Genomic DNA, 11,879 nt, shown 5'->3' with positions numbered 1-11,879 from the left:
ACACGTGGCGGTTCGTTAGCAGGTTAAACGTTACAGAACTGAACAAAAACAGCGTTTAAACGTAAACGGGGATTTGGGGGGGAGGGGGGCGGGCTCGTGACCTGCCGGCTTAACGTGTAACCGAGGCGTGTTGTCGGTGAAGAGTCGCGGCAAAACAGTGGAGATGAACGAAGCCGTACGTGTTGTTGTTGTTGTGTTTTGGATTATTTGCGGCGACGCCGCGTCTCCACTCGCCTGCCTGCCTGCCTGCCTGCCGACCTTCCTTCCTTCTGCTGCGGGTTGTACGCCGGCGTGTGTCCGCCCCCGCAGGATCCGCCCGTCGACGGCTCCACACGCCGCCTTAGGTGTGTAAACGAACCCCGGTTACCGTGGCAACCACGTGCGCGTCATTAAAGTTGATTAAACAAAGTTCGAGGGGGCGTGGCTTTATTAAAAAAACGACAACGTGGAGCCAACCTGCGCGCGCGCGCGCGCACACAGACACACACAGACACACACACACATATAGACACACACACACACAGATACACATATAGACACACACATATAGACACACACACACACATATAGACACACACACACACACACACACACCCTAAAGACAAAATATGCATTGAAAATCACGTGCATAACATAGGAGATACCTGAATATTCATACGTTTCTCACAGTTGGGCGTATATTCTCACAAAGAGCCTACATCTAACTCATCATTCACCTCCTGCTAAGGCAGACCTCCCTCCCTCTCTCTCTCTCTCTCTCTCTCTCTAATAACCATCTGGAGAAAGAAAAAGTACTCTGTAATTATGAAGATGTAAAATGTAAAACAACATTCTATGACTATACACACAGGTATAAGGGAACTCCCCCAAAAAAGTAGATGGCAAAAATGGCAAGAGGTGTAAAAAAAAGAAAGAAAGGTGTATACAGTTAGAGGTAGGCCCACTCAGGTTGAGCGACTCTACTGTTTTTAGTCAAAGTTGGAACTCCCATGTGGGTTATGTAATTAGCGACAAAGCTCTCGTAGATGCTGTCTCATGGACGGTGCAAGTTACCCTGATTTTTGTTGTCCCCTTTAGAGTTCCTGTCCTTGCATTGTTCCTGTTGAGCATCTCACCAAGTCAACTTGCTGGTAGGTGCAAATTATTTGGCGACTGATAACATGAGGTTGAGTATGTAAATAAGGACCTCTGTCACCAAAAGACTCAATTGTTCCCACAGCCCAATGCAATCTGGATCTCAAAATGTTCATCAACGCTGGAGACGAGTCCTTGGCTGAGGAGCCCTCAGGAGTACAGGCTCCAGTAGATGGTGTTGAAGAGCAGGTAGGAGAGGGGAAAGGCCACGCGCGAATACGAGTCGATCATGTAGCTGTTGCTGAGCAACAGGTCCACGTTCTCACGGACGGACCGCTGGCGGCGGAGGCGGGTCCCCTCGGCGGGCGGAGCCTCCGGCATCCGGGGCGGAGTCCCGAGGGGGTCGGAGTTCAGGGAAGGCACGGCCCGCGGAAACGGGGTCAGCTCGATGTCGTTGTCATGGAAGCAGCCGTCGAAGGCCATGGCCTGGCTCGCGTTGAAGGATGACGGGAGCTAAAAGACAGACATAGGAAAACACCAGAGATATCTGTCTCCAAATGTCCACTTTAAAGCAGAATGCCCTCATCACTGATGACTTCATGAAATCCGCCACCGAGACTCGTTTAACCACTCAGAGAAATACCCCGGATTGATCGTGTAAATGCTCTGACGCCACGCCGGCTCGGCATATGGTACGACTTGAAGCGCTGGGATCGGCTCCGTGCATAACTGTGGTCCACTGACTTCCGGTTTCCACTGCGGCGGTCATGCCGGTTTCCTGTTTGTTGGCGTGACTGGTAAGACCGCCGCAGTAGAAACCGGAAGTCGGTGGACTACAGTTACGCACAGTCGATTGCAGGCCATAAAATCAGTCGTTTCTAAACACTATTTTCCTGCGTTAGAGTACACCGTTAGTCTGACTCTGCTTTCCGAGGCATTTTCTGCCATCCTGTCTTTGGAATCTGAAGTTTCTCAACGTTGAGGCCATGAGACCACATGCCTCGCTTCCGGCAGACTACACGACAGCAAGCCGTTGGCAGCAGAACAGCCCCACAAGAATCCTCGCAACTTTCTCCTAAGTGGCCCAACATGCCTGAAAATGTCCTCACGGACTGTCAATACTACAAGATACCGACGTGCTATCGCGTTACACTTCCTCTCCCTTTAAACTGTCTCTTGCAGGTGCTCTAACAGGCCAAAAGAGAGTGCTCTTGGGCAGAACATGCTACTGGTTCCCTCTCTCGTTAATCATCGGTGGCGTTTGAACTGCCGGGCGCTCCCGTCTGTCTGTTCAGACCTTGCCTCTCTTCATCTTCCTCATCTCCTCCACGGTGGTGCAGTAGTTGACGGCAGCGTACTCAATCACAGACAGGAAAACGAACAGGAAGCTGGTCCACAGATAGATGTCCACTGCTTTTACATAGGATACCTGGGGAATACACACGAACACACACACACACACACACGCGCGCGCGCATGCATGCATGCATGCAGATTAACATACTGGTTTAGAGCAGAGATGTGTGTTCACACCCAGTCGAAGTGTTGTGTGATGTGTGAACCAATAAAGAGTGGAATAAACTAGCAAAGGAGTCAAAATATGGTGAGTCTGCCATGGGGCAATTACTGGTAAAAAGACAGTTGATGATGTGGGGTTTTTTTTTCTCTCAATCAAATTCCTGCAAGTTATTGACATTACAGAAGAGCAGTGATGTGCATGTACTGTGCAAATTCAGTAGCACCAACACAAACATTTGCTCTCTCTGTGAGCAGAGCTGAGACTACACCGCATCTTTTGACTGTAACACATACTCATGATGTCTTTCCTGTTCAAGCACCTCATTTACCAGGGGACGGGGGGAGCAAAGGTCACATGACCAGCAAGAAAAACAACCAGGTTTTAGGGTGCTTCTATCAGTCAACAACAGTGAGCATATCTTCTTTTTTATATATATATATATGTACATTTTACCTCTTTTTCTGTCTCTACCCACCTGAGGCATGGAGGAGGACACCCCTGTGATGATGGTGGACATAGTCAGCACTGTGGTTATACCTGCAGTCAGGGAGCACACACACCAGTTTACCACATGGCAGCTATTTTTACCTGAATAGACAGGTGCATACATTTTTAGCATTCGCGGTAGACCCGAACACCCCCCCCCCCCACCAGCCCCACCACCACCCTCTGACAGTGTTAATGTTTTGCTCTATCCTTTGAGCCTTGCAAGACCAGACTGCTGTGTATATTATTATTATTATTTATTTTTTATTACCGACGTGTGAAAAACTACCTACATGCAAGGCTTTTGTGTGGGTCGAGTTGGTTGTCTGTTTGTGTGTGTGTGTGTGTGTGTGTGTGTGTGTGTGTGTGTGTGTGTGTGTGTGCACGCTACCCAGAGAAACACGGGCAGGAACAGCCCTGCGATCAATCCAGAAGGACACCCAGGACAGGACGACCATCAGCATTGTGGGGAAGTAGGTCTGCAGCATGAAAAAGAAGATGTGCCTCCGCAGAATGAAGTTAATGTACAGCCTGTTATACCAGCCTGAGAGAGAGACAGAGAGAGAGAGAGAGCGAGACAGAGACAGACAGGTAAGAGGGACTGTCCCATACCCAGAATGGCACACACCCTAATTCCAAGGTAAATAAATATTGTGTTATATATATATATATATATACACACACACACACACACACACACACACACACACACACACACACACACACACACACACACACACAGAGGATGACCTGGGATGACCCCCAAGTTTGGACTACCCCGGGGCTCGCACCCAGGATCTTCTTGCTGTGAGGCGATCATGCTAACCACTGCACCGCCGTGCTGCTCCCTCATTGTAATCATCAGGTGAATCAGCTGTACTAAATTGTCCCTATGTGTGAATGTGTGTGCATGTGTCAGTGCTGTGATGGACTGGCGGCCTGTCCAGGGTGTCTCCCCACCTGCCGCCCAATGGCTGCTGGGATAGGCTCCAGCATCCCTGCGACCCTTAGCAGGGTATGTGGTTCGGATAATGGATGGATGGAAGGATAAATATTATGTTAATTAAATATTATCAGCATATTTTAATTGTACTCATCTATAGAGAGACAGACAGAGAGACAGACAGATGGATGGGATGGCTTCTGTCCAAAATATACCCATGACGGAAAGGTCCAGAAGGAACACGTGTTTGCATGTAGATCTTCAGAGAAGTTATTTTGAGGGGGCTGGTCGGTGCAGACACACACCTGTGCTGCTGTAGAAGGCCAGCCCATTGGAAGGATGGAACTCCTCGATGAAGAACTGAGAGAGAACGATCTCGTCCGTCCTCAGAGAGTCGTTGCCATTCTTCCAGTACAGCATCAGGTCATTCTCATTGTAGGCGTCTAGAGAGAGAGAGAGAGGGAGGGAGAAAGGGAGGGAGGGAGGGAGGGAGGGAGAGGTTAAAAGACAACAAGGGAGAGAGAGGTTGCGGTTAAAAGACAGACAGACAGAGAGAGCAAGAGAGAGAGCAGATAAAAGACAGAGAGAGAGAAAGGGGGTGGAGAGGAAGGGGGGACAGAAAGAGAGAGAGGAAGAGAAAGAGCAACTAAAAAGGAGAGAAAATAAGACAGTCCGAGGGAAAGAGTGAGGGAGAGAAAGAGACGTAAGAGAGAGAGAGAGAGAGTGAAAGAGCCAGACAGAATGAGGGAGGGGGTGCCCAGAAAAGGTAGAAGAGATAGTGTCGAGGAAGAGAGAGAGACAGAGGGACAGACATAAAGTACCACTATGAGACTGAAGAAAACAAAAATAATTATAAAAATAATAATTTCTAAAATTATTAGGAAAAAACTTAGAATGCTATCGCACCAAAAACACAGAGACCCCTATAAGGCTGATGTACTTTCTTTACTGTGAGACCCTAAAACTCCACAAACACACACTCAGACTCAAAAAACAATACGACAAACAGCAACTGACACTAACTGAGGAGACAATCAACACAAACGACTTTTGGTAACACTAAAAACACCTAAACAAACCCCAACACCAGGAATTAGCTATACAAAGCAGTGGTGAATGGACAAGTCCTTTTAAAACACTACACAACACGGTTCAGACTGGTCCAAACACAAAGCAGGCCCACATCCACGAGACGCTGACTGAATTGGAGCTGGCAATAAAAGACAATCAGAATCCATTAGACTCCCCAGTTACTGAGCAGAAACGCCTTAAGAAATGGCAGGCCCGCATCCGGGTAGCATAGCGGTCTATTCCGTTGCCTATTAACACAGGGATCGCTGGTTCGAATCCCCGCGTTACCGCCGGCTTGGTCGAGCATCCCTACAGACACAATTGGCTGTGTCCGCGGGCGGGAAGCCGGATGTGGGCATGTGTCCTGGTCGCTGTACTAGCGCCTCCTCTGGTTGGTCGGGGCGTCTGTTGGGGGTAAGGAGAACTAAGGGGAATAGCGTGATCCTCCCATGCGTCCCCCTGGTGAAACTCCTCACTGTCAGGTGAAAAGAAGCGGCTGGTGACTCCACATGTATCAGAGGAGACATGTGGTAGTCTGCAGCCCTCCCCACACTGGTACAGGGGGTGGAGCGGCGTCTGGGACAGATCGGAAGAGTGGGGTAATTGGCCAAGTGCAATTGGGGAGAAAAAGGGGGGGGGAATCCCCAAAAAAAAGAAGAAAAGAAACAAACCGGCAGGCCCTTAAATCTAGAAAAGCTTGTGGACCTGATGGCATCTTAAACAAAATGCTAAAAAACATGAACAAGAAATTCCAACTGGGTATATTAAAACTATTCAATTTGGTTCTGAGCGTAAGTAATTTTCCTGACATCTGAAATTGTGGACTTGTAACCCCAGTCTATAAGAACTGAGACAAATGTGACCCTAATAATTACCAGTGCATCTGTGTGAACGGTCATCTGGAGAAGGTTGTATGTAGTATTGTGAACGCCAGACTCCCTACCTTCCTCAGTAAGCACTGTCCTGAGCAAAAGCCAAATTGGATTTATACCAATACACCATACAACCGATCATATTTATACCCTACATACCCTAACTGATAAACATATAAACCAAAATAACACCAAAATGTATGCCTGTTTTATTGACTTCCAGAAAGCTTTTGATTCTATTTGGCACGCAGGACTGTTCGACAAAGTTACTGAGTGGTGTACGGGGTAAAATGTGGGATATTATTAAATCAATGTATTCTGGCAATACATGTAATAAAAATACACATTTTAATTTTTAACAAAATAAAAAAAATTACCAAAATAAAAAAAAATCCAAAATAAAAATAAGGCAAAAAAAGAACAGAATTATTTACGTAAGGGCGAGGCGTTCCTCAGGGCTGTAACCTCGGCCCTGCACTCTTTTCAATATCTACATTAATGAAGTGGCTACTATACTAGAAAAGTCCTCTGTCTCCGGTATCAGGAAGTGAAAAGCGTACTCTTTGCAGATGACCCGGTTCTGCTACATGGACTTGTGCCCATGCCTGTCACCATTCATTTGCTATAACATGTTTTCTAATTAATGTTTAGGTTTTCAATGTTGCTTTGGAAATATGTAGTGTTACATCAAGCTAATAAAGCCATCTGAATTTGCATTTTAAAGAGTGAGAGAGACAGAGTGAGAGATAGACATAGATATTACATATATATGTATATATATATAGATAGATAGATAGATCGACATAGAGAGATAGAGACTGTAAGACAGAACGAGAGATACTGATAGACAGAGAGAAAGATGGCAAGAGAAAAGAGAGAGAATGAGACAGAATGAGAGAGAGGTGTGGGTGTGAACAGAGGACAGATGACTGCAGATGAGTGCAGGGGATACAGAGACTACAGTGTTGTGTGGGGGACTCACAGCTTTCTAGTTCCAGTGAACAGTTCTGTGTGTCCAGAGGGAAGCTGCTGAAGTCCATGGAGCAGAGAGCAGTCACAGTGATCCTGTCAAAAAAAATGACACAGCACACTTTTCCATGTCTGCCTGCAGTTATGCAGTTAAACAGTTTTGCGAAGAGCAAGTTCATCTCTCTTAGCTGCCTTCAGTCTCACTCACTCAGTTCAGTTCAATTCAGTTCAATTCACTTCACTCCGAGTCATTTCAATCCATTTCTATCCGGTTCAACTCAATTCAAACTTCACTCTTCCGAGCCGTCACGGTCGCTGCTCCACCCCCTCCGCCGATCCAGGGAGGGCTGCTGACTACCACATGCCTCCTCCGATACATGTGGAGTTTCACCGGGGGGAGGGGGATCACGCTATTCCCCCCAGTCCCCCTCCCCCTGAACAGGCGCTCCAGCTGACCAGAGGAGGCGCTAGTGCAGCAACCAGGACACACACCCACATCCTGCTTCCCACCCGCAGACACAGCCAATTGTGTCTGTAGGGATGCCCAACCAAGCCACATCCTCTGCATGTAACCCATCCTACTGTATAGGAGCAGTGGGCAGCTGCAGCGCCCGGGGACCAACTCCGGTTCTTCTTTCCATTGCCTTGCTCAGGGGCATAGGCAGGAGACAGTCACACTTTTTTTTATTGTTACTCTCACACATACTGTTGCTGTCTTCCCAGTCACCCTGCAGGACTTGTGGAGCAAACCAAGACTGTGAAGACAACATTTAGTGTTTCCAAGACAAAACTTTGCTACCTGGGAAACTCAAACGTGACCTCGCTGTTTCTCTCTCTTTCTGTCCTCCTCTTTGTCTCTCTCGCTCTCACTCTCTACAACATGCACGTACATGCACACACCTACAAATGCATGTGCAGCTTCACAGGTACATGCACACACTAGCAGCTAGTTGTTTAATACATGCACTTAGTCAACACTGGGCAGTTTGTTAAAAGTGCGACCAGCGTCGACACGACTAACGTTCAGCGTGTTTTTAAGAACTGTACCGCCGCCGCTATCTTGCAAACAGAAGATACGGCGTGTTCTTTGCACGATTTCACCTCCAATGGTTTGATCGGCTGTCAACTTGTCAGTCAAAAGTAGACCTGCCCAAATTCTGCATGAACTTGTCAAGATGTGGCCAAGCCATTGGTGCATAAAAATGTTCCATTCAGCGAAAAAAAAAAAACGAGAAAAAAGAAGTAAGAGTGCACACTTAAGCCACTTTCCTTTCAATTTAGAATGAATTACAGTCACTGGGATGGGTTGATAAAGTGTGTAGGTCTTTATGCGTGATATGGTTTCAGCTTACAAACCCCCAGACACTACTCTGGTTCTGAAAATCACTGTTTCTCAACTCTAAAGTTTGGTGAGGGTGCTGTGCCACACACACACACACATGTACACACATACATAAACGCACACATGAACACACCTGACACTGTACAGGATGTTCCCGTCAGGGTAGACGCGTAGCATGATGTTCTCCATGGTGGTGTCGTGGATGAAAGAACGCTTGGAGTGAACGAAGAAGACGTCGGGGACCCAGATCTTCTTCACCAGCCGAGAGTCAAACGTCCTGCTCTGGTTGTTTCGTGACGGGAAGGCCAGGCGCTCATCCTTCCAGTAGTGGCGCAGATACAGGGTCATGGTGAAGTCCTGTTCGATACCCAGAAGAAGAAAACCTATCTTTTTCCATTGAGCTCCTTACATCTGAGCCCCCCCCCCCCCTTTTTCTCCCCAGTTGTACCTGGCCAATTACTCCACTCTTACGAGCCGTCCCGGTCGCTGCTCCTCCCCCTCTGCCGATCCGGGGAGGGCTGCAGACTACCACACGCCTCCTCCGATACATGTGGAGTCGCCAGCCGCTTCTTTTCACCTGACAGTGAGGAGTTTCACCAGGGGGACGTAGCGCGTGGGAGGATGACGCTATTCCCCCCAGTTCAGGTGCCCCTGACCAACCAGAGGAGGCGCTAGTGAAGCGACCAGGACACATACCCACATCCGGCTTCCCACCCACAAACACGGCCAATTGTGTCTGTAGGGACGCCCGACCAAGCCGGAGGTAACACAGGGACTCAAACCAGCGATCCCTGTGTTGGTAGGCAACAGAATAGACCGCTACGTCACCTGGGCGCCCAGATGAAATCGTTTTTCAGGTCAACATTAAAAAATAGTGAACCTATCCTTTTAGAGTGAAACAGATCTTATCTTTCTGTGACTTAGTGACTACCTGTAACTTAAAGAACTCAATTAATTAATTAATGAGGCAGCATTTTATTTCAGTGAAATATCAACTTGTATGAGTACATTGTCTATTTGTGCTACAGTTCTCCTCCACCCAAAATACTCTGTCGAAGGCGTGGTGCCTTTAATTTCAAAAGAACTCACATTTTATTGGTGTGAGCAAATGAACAGTGACTTGCCAGTTTTCAGCAGGGAGTATGCCTGACTTCCCCTCATTACACGGGAGCGATGGCAGCATGACGAAAGACTTACTCACCCCTGCTTCTTGTGTTTTAGTCACATCTGAGTCAGTCAGTCACGTACCAAGGAGGCATACGCATGATGACATACACTATCACCATCTATCTAAATTCCCATCTATCTATCTATCTATGGATCTACCTACCAACTATGTATGCATGCATGCATGTATGTCTGTATCTATCTATCTCCATCCATCCTTCCTTCTAGACATCCACCTACCCTACCTGTCTGCCTGTCTATGTATCTTTCTTTGCATCCAGTCCTCCAATCCACACTGGAGTTTGAGATGATAGATGATGAGTTGTCCCGTACCGTATAGACAGGGTCAGATAAGGAGGCTAAGGATGAGTCCGTACCATGTTGACTTCAGAGATGCTGTCTATGCTCTCCACTTGCACATCGATCCCGACGGGGATGGCTGCACCTAAAGTCAGGGTTACAAAGAGATCTTCATCAGATTACCCAGCAGACAAACACTCATCATCAAAATATGATCCAAAACATCTGAGTGGAAACTATAACGGCACAACACTTTACTTTGCGGTGACCTTGCCAAGTTCCAAAACATGGTCAATGAAAATGTTTTCATAGATAAAAAATAATCATGTTAAGATAACAATCCTGAAAATTTACATTTTAATTCTGTGGCTATTCATGTAATAGTTGTTGTCTTAAATACACCAGCAATGGAAAGTATGAAGAAGGTTGGTTTTGTTAGTGTGCTCTTCAGGATTACGTCTTTATGAGCTGACATAACGACACAATACTTTCCATAAACCAGTACACATGTCAACACTTTGGCATGTGGAAATGTTACCAAGTAATGTATGAATTACAGGGAAATGTGTGGCGATATGGTCATCTGTGTATGTGAAAGTAAGATGGTGTCTGTTATATTTGTGGAGGTAAAATGTTGTAAAAAAATTGTCCTGCTTCCGGTGTGGGGAGGTGGCGTCGCGAATTCACGTTTGCGGCAGCCTCACCAGATCTGTGTCTAAGTTTGTCTTCGTTTGATGGCTGGGAGAGCTGGTGCTGGATTGGCTGGGAGAGCCTGGCTGCTGCGTCCTGTGGGCCCAGGGACCGCGGCCCGGCATGGAGCTGTGCTCGAAGAGGAAACACCGAGGGCGGTCTGACAGTACGAGGGAAGCTGGGCAGGCTAAGCTAACTGCTAGCTCATGCAGATCGGCAGTTCCGATAACACCGAGGGCGGTCTGGCGGCGGCCTCGCCTAGCCTTGACTGTGTTTTTGGTGTCATGTGGAGTGCGGGGAGGTGTGTCGAAGGTGCCTGGCTGGGAGAGCTGGCGTTGGATCGGCTGAGGGAGCCCGGTCTGCTGCGTCCTGTGGGCCCAAGGACCACGGCCCTGATCGGCGCTGCGCCCAGAGAGGAAACACCGAGGGCGATCTGACAGAACGTGGAAGTGGGGCAGGCTAAGCTAACTGCTAGCTCATGCAGACCGGCGGTTCTGAGTCATCCTGGCTGGCGTTCGTTCTCCTGGACAGTGATTTTTGTTTGTTTGTTTGTTTAGTTTAGTTTAGACACGTGTGTTAGTTTGGATATGGGTGTTCTTGTAGTGTTTGGATATGTGTTTTTGTCTTTGTGTTGCACTGCTTAGACGGGTTCACAGTGCTTTTTTCTAACTTGCACCCGTGTAATGTGTAATCTGTCGTTTTACTATCGCACTGTAAAGTCTTCTCTTTTACCTGGCGGTGTGTCACCGTCTTAAGGAACATGTCTGACTCCATGTGGTCCCTGGTGGACACCCGGTCTATTCGGGGGGGGGGGGGGTAGATGCACAGTAAACAGACGACGACAGGCCGCTTTATCAGCTACTGTTTTAGTTTCACTTACTTCCACCACCTTGTGCCATTTTTGACCCTTTTCATTACACAAATCCACCCAACCGTTCAAACACTACCGAGCAGGTCTGAACACGAGGGCGCAGCAGCACAGCATCCACCCCCGCGCGTCCTCGCCACACTTCCCTGTCGCCGTTTCCTGCTTTGCCTTCACGCGGTGGGAGCTGGCAGCCCAGCGGGCGGGGGACTCGGCAGCCACGTGACTGTGGCTTCTGAGTTTGTCCGTCCAACACGCGGCTTTGGCAGCTGAGTAACCGGGAATCAGTTCGGCTGGTGTGGCGGTGACCTCAGCGGGTTACTTTTAGGGGGTTTACAGCCCCTGCGGCCCGGAGGGAGAGCCGGTTTTAAAGCCCCCGCAGGCCCGGAGGGAGAGCCGGTTTTAAAGCCCCCGCAGGCCCGGAGGGGAAGCTGGCTCCCCCCGGCCCCGATCACACGGATTTGGAGTTCATTCGACGCTCGCGCCGACCATCTCCACATATCTTCTGAGAAGAGTCAGACGATGAGTCGGACGGATGAGCCTAAAAATAGTAACGGCGATAATGCAGTTTGTTTCTAACA

At 48.2% G+C, this 11,879-nt stretch overlaps 1 protein-coding gene across 1 annotated transcript in view; it reads right to left on the bottom strand.

Annotated features, from left to right (window-relative positions):
* Positions 1 to 1,284: 1,284 nt before the first annotated feature.
* The window catches only part of LOC130129858 (gamma-aminobutyric acid receptor subunit rho-3), a 32,066-nt gene continuing 21,471 nt past the window's right edge, over positions 1,285 to 11,879 (bottom strand). Inside the window, exons 3-10 of the mRNA XM_056299528.1 lie at positions 9,821 to 9,888; positions 8,410 to 8,633; positions 6,948 to 7,030; positions 4,328 to 4,465; positions 3,471 to 3,623; positions 3,069 to 3,130; positions 2,372 to 2,503; positions 1,285 to 1,587 (exon numbers count right to left, since the gene is read on the bottom strand). Coding sequence (XP_056155503.1) covers positions 1,285 to 1,587; positions 2,372 to 2,503; positions 3,069 to 3,130; positions 3,471 to 3,623; positions 4,328 to 4,465; positions 6,948 to 7,030; positions 8,410 to 8,633; positions 9,821 to 9,888 — 1,163 coding nt within the window. The remainder of the gene's footprint in view (positions 1,588 to 2,371; positions 2,504 to 3,068; positions 3,131 to 3,470; positions 3,624 to 4,327; positions 4,466 to 6,947; positions 7,031 to 8,409; positions 8,634 to 9,820; positions 9,889 to 11,879) is intronic.

The sequence above is a fragment of the Lampris incognitus genome, chromosome 19 (assembly GCF_029633865.1).
Source record: "Lampris incognitus isolate fLamInc1 chromosome 19, fLamInc1.hap2, whole genome shotgun sequence".
In the NCBI taxonomy this organism is placed as follows: domain Eukaryota; kingdom Metazoa; phylum Chordata; class Actinopteri; order Lampriformes; family Lampridae; genus Lampris; species Lampris incognitus.
The sequence above is the reverse complement of the archived record's forward strand: the minus strand, read 5'-3'. Positions and strand labels throughout refer to the sequence as shown.